The sequence below is a fragment of the Nicotiana attenuata genome, unplaced genomic scaffold, assembly GCF_001879085.1.
Source record: "Nicotiana attenuata strain UT unplaced genomic scaffold, NIATTr2, whole genome shotgun sequence".
Classification (NCBI taxonomy): Eukaryota; Viridiplantae; Streptophyta; class Magnoliopsida; order Solanales; family Solanaceae; genus Nicotiana; species Nicotiana attenuata.
The window spans coordinates 269,492-292,871 of record NW_017670394.1 but is presented as its reverse complement, the minus strand read 5'-3'; the positions used below and the strand labels follow the sequence as shown (position 1 = coordinate 292,871).

The 23,380-nt window shown below is 37.8% G+C and overlaps 1 protein-coding gene across 1 annotated transcript; it reads right to left on the bottom strand.

Annotated features, from left to right (window-relative positions):
- Positions 1-16,233: 16,233 nt before the first annotated feature.
- LOC109238797 (phosphoinositide phospholipase C 2-like) lies at positions 16,234-22,886 on the bottom strand. Its single transcript, XM_019405276.1, has 9 exons — positions 22,447-22,886; positions 21,630-21,826; positions 19,130-19,265; positions 18,885-19,055; positions 18,559-18,782; positions 17,948-18,065; positions 17,109-17,261; positions 16,916-17,002; positions 16,234-16,704 (listed from the first exon to the last, which is right to left on the bottom strand). The coding sequence occupies exons 1-9, from the start codon at positions 22,747-22,749 to the stop codon at positions 16,411-16,413; spliced, it is 1,683 nt and encodes a 560-aa protein (XP_019260821.1). The 5' UTR covers positions 22,750-22,886; the 3' UTR covers positions 16,234-16,410.
- Between the last annotated feature and the right edge of the window lie 494 nt (positions 22,887-23,380).

Below are 23,380 nucleotides of genomic sequence, written 5' to 3'. Positions count from 1 at the left end.
AATGCCAAAATTTGAAAAGTACGACGGGCACAGAGACCCGATCGCTCATCTGAAATGATACTGTAACCAGCTGAGGGGTGCTGGTGGAAAAGAAGATTATTGATGGCTTATTTCGGGGAAAGCCTAACGGGAATTGCTGCTTCAGAATGGTACATGGACCAAGACATCTCCCACTGGCATATATGGGATAATTTGGCCCGCGATTTTGTCAGGCAATTTTAATAAAATGTTGATATAGCTCCAGACAGGAATTCCCCGACTAATTTCAAGAAGAAAACCGCGGAAAGTTTCCGTGAATATGCTATCAAGTGGCGTGAGAAAGCAGCCAGGGTAAAACCACCTATTGATGAGGAAGAAATGGGTTTCTTACAGGCCCAAGAGGTCGATTATTTCCAGAATATGATGTCTGCCATGAGCAAACCGTTCGGAGGCCATAAAAATAGGAGAAATGATAGAAAACGGTCTGAAAACTGGTTGGATAATAAGTCAATCTGCTTTGAGAGCCACCTCCCAAGCCATCCAGAACGGCTCGGGGGGTTTAGCCATTCGGAAAAGAGATAGGAAGGAGCCATGATGGCTTTAGGTTTGAGAGGGCCCGGTCGGTCACATGATCACTCCTACATGACGCCCAAAACCCCGCAACATTACTATCCCCACCAAGATGCAGCGTATGCCGTGACACCGCCTCCCTATGAGGTGATGAATGCCCAACCCTATACACAGCCACAGCAGCACTACAACCAAAACCGAGCTCCACCTCCCAGAAATAAACATCCTCACCAAGCTCCATATAACCCTCGTCCACCACAAAATAACTACCAACATAATTCATGCCTTCGTGAGCCTCCGGGGAGAAATAACTTCACTCCTATTGGTAAACCCTCCTCTAGCCTGTTCCGAAGTTAATCCAGATGGGTCTATTTCAACATATGCCCCCGAAACGGCAAAATCCCGAATCTCTATCATACCGATCCGGTAGCAGGTGTGCCTACCATTCGGGAGCAGAGGGTCATGATACGGAGGACTGTTGGACCCTGAAGAGGGCAGTTGAAAGTTTGATAGAACAAAAACGAGTTGTGCTGAGGGACGAGGAAGTCCCTAATGTGACTAACAATCCATTACCGGCTCACAACAATAGGCCGGTCATTGGAATGATTTGTGATTATAAAGAGTTTAATCTAGCCTTGAAAGCCATCATCGCCATCTCCAACTCATAGGCAAGACCCAAAGCGGTGGCGAAACAAGCCAGAAATGAGAAGAAAATCACTCCAGTTCCTCAAGTTGTCGAAAAAGATGTAGAACCAAAAACTGGGGCAGCACCTGTTAAGAACGCAATTCTCTATGTTCCTAAGGCCCCAAGGAAATAACAAATCATCTTGAACACTCCTAAAGACTCGATCAAAGGAAAGCCACCTTCAATGTGCCGAAGATGTATGTGCCAAAAAGGACTTCTGTGGCGCGGGGTTCGGTAATTCCACTAAGGCTGACTGAGCCTATGGTTATCAGCCGTGCACCACAGAGCCCTATGAGAGACCCCACCACAGTCCCCTGGAATTACAACAAGAAAGTAGTTACTTACAAATGGAAAACGGTCATGGGAGAGGTAAACGAAATGAATCAATCTGGGAAGTACCACAACCTAGAAGAGTTAAAGAAATTATAATTGAACAAGGATAAACGGTTCCCACCCAAGAAGCTTGTGAGCACTGAAGAAATAGAAGAGTTTTTCCGAAAAATGAAAACTTTGGAATACGTAATAGTTGACCAGCTTTGGAAGACTCCTTCCCAGGCCTCGCTTTTATCTCCAATGTTGAGCTCGAATGAACATCAGAAGGTACTCTTGAAAACATGGAACGAGGAATATGTCCCAATTGAAACTTCAATTGAACAATTGGAGAGAATGGTTCTTCGAGGTCAACAGGACTTCTTTTAGCCGCGATGATTTTCCCTTAGAGGGAGCCACCCACAACAAAGCCCTTCACCTGACTGTCAAATATGAGGGCTATTATTTAAAGAGAGTCATGCTAGATGGTGGTTCCGGGGTCGACATTTGCCCTCTCTCAACGCTCCGAACAATGGAGATTGGAACATAAAGAATCCGACCAAACAATGTCTGTGTGTGGGCTTTTGACGGTGTCAAGCGAGACACAATACGGGAAATCGATTTGATTTTGACCATTGGCCCCGTGGATTTCGAAGTGACTTTCCAGGTTCTAGACATGGATAACTCATATAATTTTCTCATAGTAAGACCATGGATTCATGGTGCAGGAGTTGTGCCCTCCACTCTCCACCAAATGGTCAAGTTTGAACATGAAAGCAAGGAAATTGTTGTCCATGGGGAGGATGAACAGTCCATTTACAGGGAACCTTTAGTCCCGTGTCTCAAAGCTAGAGAAGGAAATGAGCACATTGTATACCAAGCTTTTGAAATTGTGGTCGCCGACCAATGCGAAGAGGGGGCCCATTCCCTCAACCCTGCTAATTTAATGCCTCGGTCATGGTCGCCACTGAAATAATTAGACATGGGTACAAGCCCGGAAAGGGGCTCGAGGCATCTCTACAAGGCATCACAGAGCCCATCACTTCGACCGCCAATGAGAAGTTCTTCGGCATAGGTTTCCGAGCTACAGAGGCCGACAAAAAATGGGCTAATGAGCGCAATAAAAATGGGTGGGTCCTGCCCCAGCCCGTTCCGCATCTCCACAAGTCATTTGTTAAACCCAAGTATGTAGAAGAAGAAGAAGAAGAAGAGGCCTTCACGGCCGAAGAGATTGAGGATATTTGTGAATTCATGAAACAAATGTTGTATGAGTCTCACATGGTCCAGCCAGGGGTAGTCACGAGCACTGCTGAGGTGCTATACATGGGACCAAATGCCAAGCTTTAGAATTGGAAAGCTACCCCATTCTCTGTCAGGCGGGAATCCCGGTAGTCCATTCTTGCCATATTTTCTACATTACGAGTTATTTCAGGGTGTAACTCGAATGTTTTTATTTATTGTCATTGATTTTGATGTAAACCCTCATATCTTTAATTCAATGAAATGGAAAAAATATTTCATCGTCAATGGATATCTCCTTTTCTTTATTCTGATTTTGCCATTTTTCTTATCTTTTTCTTTTCAGTTCTAATAATGCGGACTTAAATAACATAACATGCTTGCAGACTTCATGCATAGATCCTAAAAACGTTGTCTAACTATGAAATAATGAATCAAGAACCAGAATATGATGAAGATGAGGCTTTTAGGGAAATAACTCGAGAATTGGAACAATTTGAGAATAAGCCTAAGCCAAATTTAAATGAAACCGAGCAAGTTAATTTGGGCAGTCCAGAAGAGGTCCGAGAAACCATGATACGCATTCATACTGATGAAAGAACTAGGGATACATTGATCCAACTTTTGTATGAATTCAAAGATGTGTTTGCATGGTCCTATGATGATATACCAGGGCTGAGCGTTGATTTGGTGGTACATAAATTGCCAACTTATCCCGGTTATCCACCTGTCCAACAAAAGCAAAGAAAGTTTAAAATAGACATCAGTGATAAGATCAAAGAAGAAGTCACCAAACAATTGAAAGCTGGTGTGATCCAAGTGGTCCGATACACCACATGGTTGGCTAATGTGGTCCCAGTACAGAAGAAAGACGGGAAAACCCGAGTGTGTGTTGATTATCGGAATTTGAACAAGGAAAGCCCCAAGGACAACTTTCCATTGCTAAACATCCACATTCTTGTTGGCAACTGTGCCAAACCTGAGATACAGTCTTCCATAGATTGTTATGCTAGATATCACCAGGTTCTGATGGATGAAGAAGACGCAGAAAAGACGGCTTTCACCATACCATGGGGCACTTACTGTTACAGGGTCATGCCATTTGGCCTGAAAAATGTTGGGGCAACCTACATGAGAGCCATGACTGCCATCTTCCACGACATGATGCGCCGCGAAATTAAGGAGTATATGGATGATATGATCATTAAATCCAGAACGCAGGAAGACCATGCGTGGGATTTGAGAAAGTTCTTTGAGCGTCTGTGCAGGTATGACTAGAAATTGAATCCAGCTAAATGTGCATTCGGAGTTCCATCTGGGAAACTTCTGGGGTTTATAGTCAGCCGAAGGGGTATCGATTTAGATCCAACAAAGATAAAATCTATTCGAGATTTGCCACCTCCAAGAACCAAGAAAGAAGTCATGAGTCTGCTAGGAAGATTGAATTACATCAGCAGATTCATTGCTCAGCTTACTACCATGTGCGAGCTCATATTTAAGTTGCTGAACAAAAGATGTGGCGATCAAATGGACAGATGAATGTCAAGAGGCTTTTGATAAAATCAAAGAATATCTGTCTAATCTGCTAGTGTTGGTTCCACCCGAGCCAAGAAGACCTTTGCTCTTGTATCTGACAGTCTTGGAAAATTCCTTCGGTTGTGTCCTGGGGAAACACGATGTGACCGGGAAGAGAGAGCAAGCCATATACTATCCCAGCAAGAAGTTCACCAATTATGAAGCCAAGTACACTTTGTTGGAAAGAACTTGTTGCGCCCTAACTTGGGTCGCCCAGAAGCTCAGACATTATCTTTTGGCCTACACCACATATCTCATAACCAGAATGGATCCTCTGAAGTACATATTCCAGAAACCTGCCCACGGGAAGGTTAGCAAAAGGGCAAATCCTGTTCACTGAGTTCGACATTGTATATCTCACCTGCATGGCGATAAAAGCCCAAGCATTGGCAGATCATCTAGCTGAGAACCCGATTGATGATGAATACCAAACCCTAAGTACTTACTTTCCGGACAAGGAAGTAAACTCGGTTAAAGTAATTCCAGAGCACACTAATGCTTGGAAAATGTTCTTTGATGGAGCTGTAAATGCAAAAAGTATCGGGATTGGAGAAATTCTGATTTTGCCCATAGGTCAACACTATCTGGCCATAGCTCAGCTTCGGTTCTTTTATACAAACAATGCTGTCAAGTATGAAGCTTGCATCATGGGCATGAGCATGGCGGTTGATTTAGATGTAGAGGAATTGTTAATCATGGGGGATTCTGAATTGATCATTCGGCAAGCCCAAGGTGAATGGGAAACTCGAGACATCAAGCTTATCCCGTACAGTCAACATGTGGAAGATCTTAGCAAACGGTTCAAGTCTGTTGAGTTCAGGTATATTCCTCGATTCCACAATGAGCTAGCTGATGCGCTAGCTACTTTGGCCTCAATGCTGCCGTATCCGGGCAATGTCCACATTGACCCGTTGGAATTCCATGGTTATTGTAATGCAATTGAAATAGAACCAGATGTTCAGCCATGGTATCATGATATCAAAAGGTATTTGAAAACAAAGGAATATCCCGAGTAGGCCAGTGGAGAGAAAAAAAGAACTATCAGAAGGCTTGCCAGCAATTTCTTTTTTAGCGGAGAGGTCTTGACAAAAGAACTCTAGATCTGAATCTTTTGAGGTGCGTAGATACCCGAGAAGCTGAAAAGATCATGAACGAAGTGCATTCAAGAGTATGTGGGCCTCGCATGAACGGATACGTCCTTGCAAAGAAAATCCTCTGGGCAGGTTATTACTGGATAACCATGGAAAATGATTGCTTCAGTTTCGTCCGGAAGTGCCATCAGTGCCAGATACAAGGTGACCTGATTCATGCACCGCCTTTAGAGTTACATCCTATGTCAACGCCTTGGCCCTTCATTGCTTAGGCATTGATGTCATTGGGCCAATCGAGCCGAAAGCTTCAAATGGGCACAGATTCAACTTGGTTGCCTTTGATTATTTCACAAAATGGGTCGAAGCAATTACTTTCAAAGTCGTCACCAAGAAAGCGGTGATGGAGTTTGTGCATTCCAACATTATTTGTCGTTTTGGTATTCCTAAAACAATCATTATAGACAATGCAGCAAATCTGAACAGCCATTTGATGAGGGAGGTACGCGAACAGTTTAAAATTACGCATCGTAACTCTACTCCTTATCGGCCCAAAGCTAATGGCGCTGTTGGTGTTGTAAACAAGAATATCAAGAAGATCCTTAGGAAAATGATTCAAAGTTCTAGACAATGACATGAGAAGCTGCCTTTTGCATTATTGGGATATCGTACAATCGTCCGCACATCAGTTAGGGACACGCCTTACTTATTGGTTTATGGCACTGAAGCCGTAATACCTGCAGAAGTTGAGATACCCTCTCTTCGGATTATTGTTGAAGCCAAGATAGAGGACGAGGAATGGGTCAAAACCCGTTTGGAACAGTTGACCATGATTGATGAAAAACGGATGGCCGCAGTTTGCCACGACAGTTATACCAACAAAGAAAGGCCCGTGCCTACAACAAGAAAGTGCGGACCAGGAAATTCGAAGTGGGGCAACTCATTCTGAGGCATATTCTCCCGCACCATGAAGAAGCCAAAGGAAAATTTCCTTTGAATTGGAAAGGTCCGTACATTATAAGAAGAGTGTTGCCAAAAAGAGCATTGTACTTGGGAGACATTGAAGGAAATGACCCCGAAGCAGCTGTCAAAGTAGATGCGGTCAAAAGGTATTATGTTTGACCCTTTACGCAACTTTAGTACTCTCTGATTGGGATGACGAAGGCTTTCATTCCCGCTACCCACACACTACCAACCCTCGAAAAACCCTTTGAGCCGGTTCCCTTTTTCTTCGGTTACCCTCTTTGGAACCCGGAAGTTATTATGAAAAAAAAAAGATAAAAAAAGAATTGAAAAGAAAGAAAACAAAAGAAATCAAAAACAAAAGTTGCTTGAACTACGTTCGACTTGATTCCGAAAGGATACATAGATAGCCTCTCTCTGGGGTTCTGTCACACCAAAATAAAAATTCAAATCCCTCCAAAAGTTGAAACAGGGGTAGAAGTTACAATGATTCGGCGATGGTTTCGCCCGAAAGGTTCCAAAGTTTTAATTCAATCCAAATTCCTTTAACCCAAATCCTTTTCAAGCCTTTCCGATCGAATGGCAAAGATGGTCAAATTGGAGGACACAGTTACTTGGATCTAATACAACAAAATGATAGAAATAAAATGAGAGAGTCTTATCGGTGAAAACCCTCACGGGCTCCGTAAGGCGATGGTAAGTAGAGAAATTGAAAATGAGAGAGTCTTGTTAGTAAAAACTCGCAAAGAGTACTATAAGGCGACGGTGAGAAGAGATATGAGAGAGGTCAATTGGTGAAAACCCGCAAAGGGCGCCAATGATCAAAAAGGGGATCCTCACAGCCATCGGCATCGACAGAGTCCTGGCAAGGTTTCTCGATTTTGAGGCATAAGTTGTGATGAATTTCTGAGAGTTGGACGATTTACATAGATCAGGCATCTAGTCCAAGAGGCATGTCATGTTCATTGAAGTCCGCATGCACTCCAGATAAGTCCTTCTTTCCTTTCCCCGAAAGGGATACCTCTTGTCTAAATTACCTTTCCATTCCATTGTTTGTTTTTCTTTGAATCCCTTTCGGTCTAACTCTGTTTCGAAACTAAGGCAAAGAAGGGATGGAAAGACTGATTTACAGGGTTATCGCTTGATACGAGCTAATATGCAAAAAAAGGTACCTAGCGCTCGGCAGGGGATCAAGTCAACTCCGACTGGCCATGGTGACCGATGCTTCGAAATCAAAAACTCTTGAAAGAATAAAATCAAAGTCAAATGACCACAAAGGAAAAATAAAGTCGAAAGGGTTAAGTCCCACGTGACTGACCGTTATGGCAAGGTTTGGAAAAGCCAAAGGGTTCTCCGGGGACAGAAATGAAATCACTCTTCAGGAAACAACCAACTGCAGTTGAAAGTATCATCAAAGAAGCCGGGCCGAGATCAAGTGATTGAAATAATCAAGGCCACAAAACCAACCACCGTTTCAAACTGACAAATTGTTCTTTGTTTGAAAAACCGGAAACAAGTGAAATCCAAAAGCAACCTTGCAAGAAGCAGGTGCAACCAAAAAAAAAAATGCGCAAGGGCTAGAAATAGCTTTACAGCAACCACTCCAAAAAGGGAAGTCTCCTCCAAAATTCTTTCCTGCATTTACTCATTCCCTGAAATAAAAAAAAAAGAGAAAAAATGATGGGAAAAAAAAAGGAAGAAAATTCAAAATCATGGTAGTATAGGGTCTCCAATCCCTAGCTGCATTTTTCAACATATGGTCTCCACTCCCAAGTTGATTTTATTTTAGACATAGGGTTTCCACTCCCTAGTCGCTTTTCCATCATAAGATCTCCACTCCCTAGTTGATTTCATTTTAGACATAGGGTCTCCACTCCCTAGTCGCTTTTCTAACATAGGGTCTCCACTCCCTAGTTGACGTTATTTAGACATAGGGTCTCCATTCCCTAGTTTCTTTTCCAACATAGGGTCTCCACTCCCTAGTTGATTTTATTTTAGACATAGGATCTCCACTTCCTAGTCGATTTCCCAACATAGGGTCTCCACTCCCTAGTTGATTTTGTTTTAGACATAGGGTCTCCACTCCCTAGTCTCTTTTTCAACATAGGGTCTCCACTCCCTAGTTGATCTTTATTTTAGACATAAGGTCTCCACTCCCTAGTCGCTTTTCCAACATAGGGTCTCCACTCCCTAGTTGATTTTATTTTAGACATAGTTTCTCCACTCCCTAGTCGCTTTTCCAACATAGGGTCTCCACTCCCTAGTTGATTTTATTTTAGACATAGGGTCTCCACTCCCTAGTCTCTATTTTCTCAGGGTACACCAATCCCGACTTTTATTGCTTTCAATAATGAAGTAGTATAGAGTTTTGTTACCAATAACTCACGAAGTTTTCCCAGTGAAAACTGGGGCAGAAAATTTTTGTTAGTTCGTTCGTTTGTTTTGGTGTCTGAGCAGGTTTTTACCTCGAGGCACAGGGTTCGAGATGACCAAAAGAAGAAGTCTCAATCCGAAATATAGAAAAGAAAAAGAAAAGAAGTGAATCCAAAATGCAGAAGCGGATGAAAAGATGTGGACTGCTCAAGGCATGACTGAAGTCACGAGCATTGCATGTCCCGTTTTGATAAGAAAAAGCCATAGAAGAATGAACTAACACCTGCAGCTAACAAGCATCAAGATTCAGGTCAGAGTCTGCGTGAAGAACCAGCCAAGACTTGAGATCAAGCTTCAGAAGACTTATAGATAGGAATCTTGTAACTCATAGCTGATAGGCTTGTTTAGTTTCTTTTCATTTTTTTTTATTTTGGTGTAAAAAGGAGTCAGCAAGCAGTAACAGCTGTGAAATCACAGTTTTTTCGATAGTCCCAGCTACCAAAATTTCCAGAACTATATTGACCTGATTCCTCTATAGCCAAGGTTATGTAGGCAACCTCGGAAGCAAGGTTCGGTCAAACTTTTTAAAAATGCTTCCCATGGAGTATCAAACGGGTAAAAATTGATCATATTTGCTCACTTTATCTTTGCCCGAAAACTCTTCATGTTTCCGAGCAATGAGGGCAGCTGTGAGCACGTAATTTTTGCCCCACTCGAAATTGCTCCTGAAAAGTCCAAAAATAGTCTTCTAATTAGCTTTGAGTTTTATAGAATTACTAAGGATTTTTCTCTATTTTTGTTGTGTGCATTCATATGGCATTTAATTGCATTTTCATAATTAGAAGCATTTTAAATCATGAAAAAATCAAAAATGTTTTTTCTTTAACATTTTTGAATTTTAATTGCATCCTTAATTGCATTTCCTTAAGATATAAAAAAAATCACAAATAAATAATACTTTCAATTACCATTATTTTTTGCATTTTATGTTAATTAATTAATTAAATTCATTAGGTCACAAGTTTGGTTAGTAGGTCAAATCTGCAAAAATAGTTTCAAGTAGAATTAAGTTGGCTAGATTTGAAAAATGGAACAAAGAAGAAGAGAAGGGGCTGTCAGCCTTCGTTTTGGGCCAAGCAGCTCCAATGTCCCATTTGCATTCCACATGCACACCCAAACTCGTTCCCCAGTCGGTCCAGTCCTTATATTAATCCAAACGACCCCGTTTTGTAACTCTCAAACCCCACCCTTCATCCCCTTGGATCCAACGGCCCGGAACTGATCAAGACCTCCCTTATAACTGTCCTAACCCCTCAAACCCTAGACCCATCTTCCTCACCTCACATCTCTTTTACTCACCGAAATCGCCCATGGTGGCGCCTCCTCCAAATAACCCCATCTTTTAACCAGACAGTTCGCCCCTCTCCTCAAATCCCATAATCATTTCCCTCAAATCCCTCTAGGTCTCTCCGATTTTTAGATCTAAAAATCGAGAAACCCTAGTTTTTACCCCTTTTCTAATTTCTTCAACGTATTTGTTCGATTTGGCTCACAACTCACGTTGGTTGATTGCTCTTGACCGGAGCAATCCATTGAAGTTAGTTTTGGGTCATTTCGAAGTCACCGGATTCCGGCCAACTCACCACTGACCGGCCAAAGCTTCATGATCACCGGTGTTCGTCGTTTTGCCTCAATCATCGGCTCATTATTGGTCTGAATCAGTGTACCTCTCTTCTTCTACTCCTTTGTTTCTTTTTCTGTTTTAAATTGTCAGTTAGGTTTAATTTTAATTAGATTGGTTATTGATTGCATGATCATTAGTTTAATCGCATGTGTTTTGGCTAATTGAATTAATTCTACTTAATTTAGTAATTTAGCTAGGTTAAATTAGTAGATTATTTTTGTTTTGTTTGTTCTCTAATTCTTTTGTCTTAATTGGTTGATTTTTGATGTTTGAACGACAATTAGAATTTAGGGGTTGAGAGGGTAATGGCAGAAACCCTAAAGGGGGTAATTGAAACCAAAAATTAGGAAATCTGAATAGTTTTCTTAGGAAGCTTCTAGAAAAAGGGCTAAAATGCAATAACATGAAAGAATTAGGTCAAATTTGGGGTAAAAGGGTTAGTTTTCAGAAGATAAAAGGGCTAAAAAAAATGAAGAAATATCTGAACGGACAGATATCAAAATAAGTTTTAAAAGATGCCTTTTCTCCTTATTTTCAGGGACTGCATTCATCAGAATTATTCCTTCACCCTTTTCCTATATAAGACCTAACATTCCTTCACTCACACACACATTAATTCCTGCATTTTCAAAGATATTTAGCTTGACTCATCTTTACTCTCGTCTTTCTCACACAAATTCTGGAATTCTAGCCTTCTAATTTCGGAAAATTATCAGAAAACCAAAAAAAAATCTCCATTGTCAAGTTGTTGGTTGAATATGATTTCTGGTTACATTTCTCAAAAAATCAGAGATTTATTTTCTCTCTTCCTGGCTACTTTTGTTGCTGTTAAGTTTTCTGGGTTTGAAATTGAGCCGAGCTGCTCTTTCTGCTTGTTTGCTACTGTTTTTGTCAAGCTGTTAGATGTTTCTTTCTGTTTCAGAGGCTTATTTTCTTCTCCTTTATTTCTGCTTCTTGTCAAGGTATTCTCTTCATTTCTGATTATGTAATGCAATTTGTAGCACTTAATGTTTAAAAAAATGGCTGCATAAAGTACATGTTTGTTGTTGTTGATGACTGTGAAATTATGTGTTCTTCCCTGTTGAATTAGTGATTACCATCATCGATTGGCGCCCTTATGTTCCTCAAAGTATGAAATGTATTCTGGCACTACCTGTGTGTTTAAATCAACTATGTAAGCTATTTGTTGCTCACTGATGGTCTTATACTTACTGCTAATTTAATACTTTGTGCAAAAATGGTAATTCATGTTTGAAGGAATGTTGAGGGCCTAAATTGGTGAATCTGACCACCAGTTGATCAGATCCACCTCTGAGGGATGTCGAGCTCATGAGATCCTTACAGGAGATTAAACACGTTGATCCATTTCTGCTCGTCCCAGTGATCTAAGCAGCAGTATATGTGTTTCGCTCTAATTTTTTTCTCTTTCGTGTGAGATTGTAAACCATGACTGTAATTGAAAAAGATAGTTTCTTCAATGTAATGGGTTCAATTTATTCTTGTTATGAGCTTTCCAGTGTTCCAACTAATTATAATTTAGTATAATATTTGATTAGTTTTGGAAATGTCACGAGTAATTACATGTTTTTGATTTGAAAGCTTCAATTCTTTGGGTACAGGGGATTCGTGGTTGTAATTTTGGGCCTGATGGGCCAGCAAGCCCAATTTCGCTCTTTCACTAATAAATAGAGCATTTGGACTTCATTATGATATTTTTATCATGAGCTTGGCCAGCTGAAGTCTGCCACGCCCAAACCCCACAAGGATTTCGATTAGGGGTCTCCATTTGGGCTATAGTAACAAAGCATAATAGGTGTGAATTTAACTTTATGTTTCTTCCATGATCTTCTGTTGAAAAGCTTATCAAAATTGTGAATAATTTTGATTTGGAGTTGGCTTAATTTTCTCCCCTTATATACTCTGTCATCGTCAAATAAAACTAAGGTCACAGTAATCATGTATTTATTTTAAGACTTTGCAATTGAGGAATGATGTTTCGACTTTCGATCAAGGTGTCTATAATATCTAGACCTCCACCAATAACCTTGAACCTTAGGAAATTAGATAACTCATAAACATTTGTAGAAAGCTTTAGCCATGTTTATAATCTACTATCGTGATTATGTACACGTTCGCGTGACATAATTATGATATCAGAAAAATAAATCCAAGTACGCATTCACGCGACTTTTGGCCAAACAATCATAAGATTAATAAAGCGTGATTAATTGTGTACACATTCGCATGACATAATTTAGCGCCCCAAATAGAGCGGATTTAGACTCATGTAATCCGTTTTTGAAGATTAAATCCATAAACGCCAAATATTAAAAAGGTAAAATGTATATAGGCTCTAAAATGCGTAATTAAACAATTTAATTAAGCCATGTATGATTAAAAGCGACCGTGCTAAAACCACGAAACTCGGTAGTGCCTAACACCTTCTCCCGGGTTAACAGAATTCCTTACGTGGTCTTCTGTATTCGCAGACTTAAAACATAGTCAAATTTCCTCGATTTGGGATTTAAAATAAACCGGTGACTTGGGAAACCACAAATTATTTCAAGTGGCGGCTCTGAAATACACAAATAATTCCATTTAGATTAACGTCACTTTAATTGAAAAAACTCCCTATTCTCTCGTGAAAAAGGAGGTGTGACATGGTCATTTTACAATTTCAAGCCTTTGGGTTGAAGTTTGAAATTTTTTGCTTAAAGGTTTGAAGTTGGGAACTGGTAAGTCTAAGAGCCCGTTTGGATTGACTTAAAAAAATGACTTTTCAGCAGAAATGACTTTTAAGCCAAAAAGCAATAAGTTGGTGTTGCCCACCTTATTATTTTTGGCTTGTTTTAAGCAGTTTTTAACTTATTTTAAGAATTTTTTGCCTTCTCAAATATTTTAAAAAGCTAAAAAGAACTTAAAGCTGATTTGACCAGCTTAAAAGCCCATCCAAACACCCTCTAACTTCAGAGGTTGAAATTGGCATATTGCTACAACAGCTTCATCCATTCAGGAGGAGCCTACGACATATGTAGACATATGACGAGGCTAATGTGTATAGGAATGTTTTGTTCGTACTCTGTCAAATTCTAGTATAATTTATGATATCCCACAGAGATAGGATAATCTATGCTATAGACTTGAAATATTTAACTATTATTTGAGAGAATCAAAATGGTAAAAAGTGAGTGAGGTTTAAAACTTGTTAATTACTTAAACAAAACAAACGAAGATTTTTAATTTAAAAAAAATTTGGGAATCATTGAATTCACTTGATAATATTACTATAATAAAATCTCAATTTCTACATTCATTTTTTTAAAAGAATAATTATTTATTTCTAATACAATTATATCTTTCTCACTAAGAAATAAGCAATTAATAACACTCAATGAGGTTATGTTAATTAATCAATTTAAGACTAGTGACGATTAAACCGTTATATTTTTCTTGCTTGCATTGTGCTAAAAGATAGTAAAAAGTTCGTGAGAATATTTTTACTAAAGATCAATAATCTTGCCTACAACAATTCCTCCGTGAGAATTAAAACTGAGACAACCCAAGATTACAGACTTGAAATAATAGTTTATTAAAAGTTACTTCTACTATACTATTTTATCCATTGGTTATTATATATTAGTTTTGCTCCGTGAAAATTACAAAATTAGTATAAGAATAACTTAGAGATGAAATATGTAGACGTGATAATAGATTAATTAAAAATCATCATTCCAGCACGGTATGAAATGTAAATAAAAAGTTTCAAGCCAAGAATATATATATATATATATATATATATATATATATATATCAAGCTCCATCAACTATCCCAACAAAAAGAAATTACTCTATTATGGAGTAAGAAAAACTAAAAATTAAAGGATTTTTAGAAGACTAGAAATATTTAAAAGACTAAGTAAATATTTTTACTACAAGGAAAAGAAAGAGACCGAAACTAGTTCTTGCGTCTTGCAAAAGATTGGATGATCATTATACAAAGAGAGCTTGCTATTTATAGGAAAAGATGAGTAGCTTTTGTCATGTTCCACTTTTGCGAATGTGAAATCCATGTATGCAATGGTAGTCTTTGTGTATGTAGATTCCATATATGCAACTATGATACTTTTGCTTCACTCTTGACTTCATGAGTTAGTCTTGCAAATGTAGGTTCCATGTATGCAAATGTGACCTTTGCGTATATAGATTCCACATGCATCTATAGCTCTTTTACTTCCATTCGTGGCTTCATGGGTTAGACTTGCAAATGTAGGTTTCATGTATGCAAATATGACTATATAGATTTCACATATGCAGCTATGCTCCTTTTCATCTCTAGTTGTCTCTTTCCACAATTATTCCACATTTGTGAATATGAAGATGATGTGTGCAACTGTGGCTTTGCTTCATTCTCATGTCTTTTAGCCTCTTTCCTTTCTTTTTCATAATTTCTTCTTCCTACAAGATTTGTTAGAAAATATGCGAGGATCGGATATCATTATTTATATTTTATTTTAAGATCTTGTTTTTTTAGATATGAAGTTACATGAATAATTTATATCCATGAACATATAGTCAAGTGAATGTGCATCACTTGCTCTTTCGATCTCCATGGTCATAGCTACAATGCTTGTTAATGCAAACCCAGCACTGAAGAAGGCACTCCTTTTTGCAAAAAGTACAGGTTGAATTTCTTAATTTTATTTCCAGTTTTGTAAACAAATTTGTCCTTATTAATATAAGACAAGTTTTTTGACACGTGCGTTGCACGTGTATGCCGAATCATATAGTCAACAATTGTGTATTGACTAAATAATTATGCTTGAAGAAATAAAGTACAAATTCTGTGAAGATTAATATGAACTGTCGTATCTTGACTAGTCTGTTAGGGGTCAAGATGATTGGATATCGTTTGAATCTACAAAAAATGAAGAATCAAAATATAATTAGACTACATATAATTTTTTACTTATTTTTTAATTTTTGAGGTACAAAATGTAATAAACCGTGTTCCGCCTAATAGCTCCTTATAGCTGATATTCCTGGCGTATGTTCCTTTTATTCATTATGGTTGTTCTGTCATGACGAGGACATAGAGTTAAAATTATTGATGTTCGTAGCTCGGTAGCATTAAATTGACATATATTTTAACCAAAATAAATGATAAAATTATAACGACATGTTATTTATTTATTCCAAACTCACATCATTTAAAGTACTATTATAATGGTTATTGTGGAGTATTATTTATTATTTATTATGAAATGCTTTTACGTTTTTCTTCCTTGAGGTTGAAGGCATATTTAGTTATTCCCAGTCGACGTTTCTTGAGCTTTCCTTTCACACGTTTATTAATTGAATTAGTCTACATTTATTATCTAATGCAACTCTTCATACTATTTAAGGAGGAGGAATTTATTAATTTTCTTGAGGGTATTATAGTCTCTTAGTTTTATTTATAGGGTCATTTAGGTCTTTTAACTTTCACTTTAGGCTTCACAGTTTTTATAACATAAAATATGATATGATGATTTCGGTATTTACAGTTCACCATGTGGTAAGCAATGTGTAGTTTGAAGTTCATCAAAACTGGCTAAGCTTTAAATAGTTTTAAAAACTGGATATAGGAGTGCTCAAAGTGGCTACGTAGTGCCATTTCTACCTTATCTTCTATGGAGTTATCCAAATTGGGAGAGCATGATACATGGTGTATTATGGAATTCCAGCTCAAGTTTAAACATTGATCACAACAAATTCAGGTACCGACATAGTTAAAGGCAAAATATTTCTCAACCATAACTCGAAATTCTTTATTTATGTGTGTCTTATTGTAGATAAATAAATATATTACTATTGAATATGGGTGCATATAGTTTTACAGAATTTGCCATACATCACAGAGAAGAAACTTGCGAAGCTCCCATGTCAAGAACTACAATGGTTCAAAGTTAAATAAATTCGAAACGCATGAAAAGCTTCACAGAACTGTACTTCTCTCCCTTCCGATCGAAGAGTGGGACTGCTCGGATACCTTGTCGCAGCTCTGGCACAGGTAGACATGTTTGGCCAGCGAACTCATCCTTGTCGGACCTATTATAATCAAGAACTTTAATGCGAAGTAGAGCCAATTCAGGTACTGTTAGTGGAAATTCAAACTGTTCATCCCACGTTGGTATCCAATTGTCGTCCATTGTCTTTGTTTTCTTCTTTATGGCATCAGCAGGAACTCCAGCAATTCCTACCTGCACATAGTTTTACATCTTCACCGTTCATATTTTCCTATTACGATCCTCTTGAAACACAATAGGACAGAAATTTCGAGAAAAAAAAAAATTGGAAAGCTACTTCCTTTTAATCTTCTTTACTTTTCCCGTTTTCCCCAAACAAACTGAAAACAATTAATGCAATACAAAAAGACGACAAAGAATATTGAAGGATAACATATTAATCTACCTTTGCATAGAAATCTGGAGGTGAGTACGTATCAAAGTGTGTCTGATCAAAGTCCTTGTCCCACCCATCACCCATATATACAGTCACCTGCTTAATGCAAGTAAGGTTAAATCAGGTTTCAAGAACAATGGAACATAAGCAACAACAATGCCATCCGACAAAGTCAACTAGCAAATTACCATTCCCTATGTACCTTAAGTGTAGTTTTGACAGGCAATTTTTTTGTAGGATCGAAGACCTCATTGTTGGGACCAGCTGTCAACAGTAAATCAGGTTTCTTAACATATCCACAGCCACCATTAGCCCTGAACATACCATGCATCAACCAAAGTGATCTTCCGTAACCCTGCCGCAGGACACTTATTCAGTACCTATTTCTTCGGAAATTTGGTAAGTAATTACTAAAAGGAATAGAAGATGAATGACAACACCAATCAGGTCATAATTCATGTGTTACAGGAATTAAACCCTTCGACTCACGTAATCTATAGAATTTTAATCAAAGATTTCTTTAATCGGCTAAAACATTAGAAGGATGGAGAGTGTGGCAGATTCAATAATGGGTTTTCAGGTTCAGTAAAACCTAGTGCTTCGTGGTCAAAGCTTACATATATGTACGAAAAACAAGTACATATAAAGTTACACATACATTGGAGGACCTACTCTCTCAATCAGCACCCACAACGTCTAAGTTCTAGATCCGCACAACATAGACATTTGAATTACAGCTAAGAAATAAAACGAGACTAAAAAAATTAATTATACGTAGTTATTATAATATTACTACACTTCGGAAAAAACAAGGAAGGATCAATACTACTGCTTTCCTCTAAGAATCAAATGTTGCATCGAGATAATAGGAAAATAATCTTCAAGAGGGGAAAAGCCATGTTTGGAATCCATATTAATGTAATAGCAGCAATGATAAACCGAGTAGAGGAGAACTAAAATCACACGAGAATTTATTCTTTCAATCTAGCTTCATAATACCCGGTTCTAGTTTTTGTACAGGATCGGAGACAGAAGACCAACCTGCATATTAAATGCTACCATTTGAGCTCCATGCATCCACCCAACAAAAGGATCATAATTGGACGAGTCAACACGTATTCCCTTTGGGTATACTCTCAGCAAATTTTGCTGCGTGAACCTAAAAAGAAACATCATGGGAATACAGACAATTAATTAAAATGTTCACTACAGATATGTACAGTTGGCAAAGTTACAAATGGTATGGGTAAATTTCTTAGACAATTAATTACAAAGTTATCTCCAGATATGCACAGTTGGTAAGTTACATATACATGGTATAAGTAAATTTCCGAAACCTTCACATGCATGTATATGTAACATTGAAAATCAACTAGTATATGATGCAGTATAACAAATCATTTCTGATGTAACCCAAGATTTTGAATGTATCCAAGATTTTGAAGTATAAGATATGTTGAACTCGGTCATCTTAATTCTTTCAATTGATCATACAAAAAGGAAATAAAAAATGGGAGCAAATTTAAGAGGTGGACATAAACTCGAGGAGCTACTTAATTATTCAACTTCCAATCTGCCATTGGGTCAATCCACGAGTGTATAACATCACAAATAACAGAGGAACTTTCGGATGGATGAATACAGAGTTATACCTGATAATCTCTTTGCTATGAGTATCTACAGCCTTTTCAAGTGCTGGTTCACTGAGACTAAGCCGTCTTACGTTGTTGGGGTCAACCCTCAGCCAATCAGATAGTCCTCCTTTTCCCTTTCCAGCATGAATGGCAATTAAACGCTTGTATTCTGAAGCTGCATTCTTCTCTGACTTTGGATCTCCTTCATCATCTTCATCATCTTCTCCTTCATCAGAATCATCCTGCTGGGAAAAAGTCAATTAGGAATAGGGCAAACGAAGAAGTCGGTTAAAAAATGGACATGCTAAAAAATAGAGGCTTAATAATTAGAGCATTTATTGTACCTCCGCTCCTTTCTTTGAGGCATCTTTTTCCTTAACTTCCTTGGCTTGTAAGTATTCTTTCGGCGGCTTAGTTGATATCATAATACGTTTTTTCAGTGATTCTGGAGAAGGAAGCTCCTTCAAACACTCTGAAGGAGAAAACAGCATGTCTCCAAATGTTTGAGTGATCATCTAGTATGTTGTCACAAAAGCATTATTATGATCAAAGAAGGCGGTAATCATATCCAGAAAATGCACATACGCACCTCAGCTACTTTTGCCTGAAGATCTGGAGTTAGATGATCTTCAAGTGTTATTACAACAGGATACTCAGAAGCAGAAAAGGCATGCTCCTTAATAGACCTCAAGCATTTGATGAGTGCCACTGGAGTGGTCAGTGTCCTGTGTGAAAAAGCTAACACTCAAAACTACAGCATGAAAAAGTACAAGCAGGGGAACTCAATATCGAGATTCACATGTTTGAAGACCCAAGACTTCATTATGATAGCACCTAAGGTGGCTATCATGGGCTTGGAATCCTCCATCCAACCATCAAGAGCTTGGGATGCAATAGAAGAGCAAGGAAAGAAGACTTCAAGGTCCATATATACTAGAATGGATGTACATGAGAAGGAGGGCCAAGGCTCAAGAGAATAAATAGACTCCTTAGGGTTTATGAATTGTTGATGAAGAACTCTCCTGAGAGAGCCTGCCTTTGTGGGGATATCCCTTACCTCTTCAATTGAACCTCCCTTGGATTCTTCTAGTCAATATTCATGTATGAGTTCAATTTCTCTTCCCCACTGGATTGATTTGTTGTAGATAAATTGCTATTGGCAGGTTCAAGTATATATTACTTGGGTTGACTAGTTGTTTCTTCTATTAGATTCTATCTTTTCCTTGAGGTGACAGGCATATTTCACTAAAATTTCAAGCATTAAGGTAACCCAAGAGTTATTCCTTTTCTCTTTTAGATCATAAAAGATTGTTCGTGTATGCATAAGAACTACTCTTTTGTTAAATCACATTCTTGAATTCTGCTGTAATGACTGACCTAGCACTTAACAAGAAATTTTCATCCTGGATTACACGGTTTGGTATTTTGCTAAGTTTGGTAGTTCGCTTTTACAAAAGAGGCAGGCATAATTCTCTTTTACAGTTAAGGAAAACTCATATTGCTCTTAAATTCATAAATTCACAGCTTTGATTAGTCTATTAGAGTACTTTAATTTGTCTTATGAGTCACAAGAGAAAAAACTTGTCATTTCTCTAGCTTTCAAGTAACTTAGGATCAAGCATGTAACTGTGAATGTTGTTCTTTGACATTTCTGCCGACAGCTTATTATTTCAACTCTTCTCGAGCAATAATCATGACGACATCTTTAAGAAAATTCTTAAACGGGAAGTGCGTCCAGGATCATCCTGTAATCATCCATTTATATTGCACCATGTGACAAAAAATGAAATGCTTCTCCGTCCACTTTGCTTCACCACCAATCTACTGCCCTGATCTCCTAATGCCTGTTTGTTAACATAGTAACTCCTTTTGGCCTCCCCAACAGCCTTGCTAGTGATAAATGCAAGATGATGCCTACCATCCACACCACGTGTAGCAGACAATTAATGAAAATTTCCTCCACACCAGATTGAAGATGAACTTAAGTAGACTTAGTTTTCACCATTTAACTTAGATATAAACATTATATGAGATTTTCCTTGTCATTATTTCTCAAAAAGAAAAAAGAGATTTTCCATGTTATTATCTGTTCATTGGGTATTTGAATGGACACTGCATCGCTGACTTATTTATGAACAGAAATTTCTTGTACTGACAGTAGGATGTCCAGTTAATACAAGCCCAACAGCTTCAGTCTGGTCATAACTGCAGGTCCCTTTTTTCTTGGGTGTTGTACAGTCTAAACAGGTGCCTATGAATGGTCACTGTAGGCACTTTCAGTTAAATTTAATGAACCACCTCATCTAAAAGCTTAAACTGTACTTAGAGAGGAGCACTTCCATTCATTTAATAATCTGTTGACGCTTCCCTCCTGAAATGATTTACTCATCTTCATCTAACTAGCTAATGCTAAAATTCAGTATCTTAGTAATATCACGATCTGGAACTCTCGTGGTGTGTGTTATAGGAACATAAAATGCAAATTTCCTCCCAAAGATTAAAATTGAAAAGAAGTAGTTCATTAACAAAAGAAACAAGATGCCTAAAGCCCACTGCACAAGACTGTTACATGTAGCATTCCAAAAGCATTAGCACACTCATAATGTGGAGTTTGTTAGTGGAACTTGTTCATATTCCTGCCAGCTGTAAACTTGCACCTAATCAGTTGTGACAATTGCAGTGCTCTTGGTTTAGTACTTAGTACAGGTATACACGTGGATATATGTAAAAATGCATAAGCTTATTAATGGCTTCAGTTATATGAACATTCGGGTTTGTGCACCGGGCTGAAACAACAAAAAATAGATATGCATGTAAATTATGCGCAAAAGCATAACCTTGTTTATCAGGCTTCAGTCAGGAACCGGCCAAAGAAAGTGAAACATGAATGAAGTGCTTATATCTTCTTTAAAATTTTAGAGTCTACCTCTTGGTTTGTCACTAAGAAATATCCACGAACTAGCCAATTCTCTTGTGAGTATATTCATTTGACAGATCATATGGCAACCATAAACTCAACTGAACAAATACAAAGCTAAGGGCCATAGATTCCACAAATAAACTAGAACTTCATACATTAATGCACATACCTTCCATGTAGAACCTCTACATCATCTTCATCTGAATTTGGCCAAATATCCAATTCAATTACTCTGACACCTCTCTGCAGAGCTTGTATTATGGGAACATCACTGCAATCACTACTCAGTTGATTCCCAGTTAGATAAGAATTATGGCCTGTGTATATGTAGTAATGAGACAAAGGTGCAGTCATATCATGGTGAATCTGGAATCCAAAAAAGATCCATTACTCCATTAGTAAATTCATTAAGAATACATCTAATATACTACTTTATGAAGAAAGACATTAAAAGTACATGAAACTTCTGATATATTACCCCGCCATACCCATTTAGTATATGATAGTGTTTCGCTGTAATAAGAGTTTATATTAATTTAACAAACACATTAAATAAGTAACACTATTAAAACAACAAGAACTACTAGCCAATCTAAGAAGAAAAAAAGAAACATCAGATCAAAAGTCTAAAATTTGAGCAGTATGATAAAATTTTGAATTCTAGAAAGTTGTACAGAAATAGAACGGTGTCAAATATTCTACAAGGGCTAAAGTGATATATAAACAATTGAGACAGGTGTGGCTGGTATGGCGGAAATGTTTTCCCTTATATAATCGTTTCCTGGATCGTATTTCAGTATTTGATAAGACAGGGCATGATGAAAATATTTTTCGATATTAAATGTTGATCACAAAGTCTAACTGTTTGATTGAAATTAAAACATTCGTAAAGAAAGCTGACTTTTACTCTCATTTTGGTGCAAAATATATTCCAAATTAAACACTAAAAAGACAATTAAAAAAACTTCACAAAATTAAATTAGTACCCCGAGTTTAGGATCGAGAGGAGGATTAATATCAGAAAAGAGATACTTGAAGAAAGCATCGAGCTGGAGGCCTGTGTGCTTAGGGTCGCCGTGCTTATTGATTATCGCCTGAGCGTCGTCTAAGGTTACATTTTTCTCCTTCTGAACTTCAATTAAGAACCGATGAAAGTTGTTGACGTTCATGACTCCGGCACCGTCGGAATAATGTTTGAATGTGTTCTTCACGTCCGCCGGAGCCTCGGCGGCGGCCATCGTAAACTGCCGACGGAAAAAGAAACCGACTTTGTACGTCTGTTTCGACATTGTTAAGTGAAACGGAAAATGAATTCCTGATTTTCAATGCAACAGTTCTTGTCAAAGGCAGACAAGAATGATCCGATCGTCGTGAGACTTATTTTTTTAACAAACTTTTCGTTATGCGTGAGTATTTTATATTATTAAAAAATGTCTAATAGGGAGTGAGGAGTTGAAAAAAGAAAATGAATTGGGGTTGAACTTTTCAACGTGTCATAAAAATAAGGCGACCGACCATTTAACATAATTAGAGCCCGTTTGGATTAGCTTGAAATAGCTCATAAGCATTAGCTACTGAAAAATACTTTTAAGTGCTGAAACTGATTTAATAAATAAGCAGTTACGTGTTTAGGTACAAGTGCTGAAATTGATAATAAGTTGCTGCAGTATTTGATAAAAAAGTGCTGATAAGCTATTTTTCCGTTAAAATGACTTAAATAACCTTAGAACTGTTTACACTTATAAGGCCGTAATTTCTTCAAAATTTTAGATTCCAGATCGATTCAAATACGAAATATTCTATTTGTCATTTTATTTTAAATACTATTAGGCTTAGATAAGATAATTTTTATGATAAATATAATTTATTTTATGATAAACATATAATCATAAGTTATACTAATTAATAAATTGACAAAAG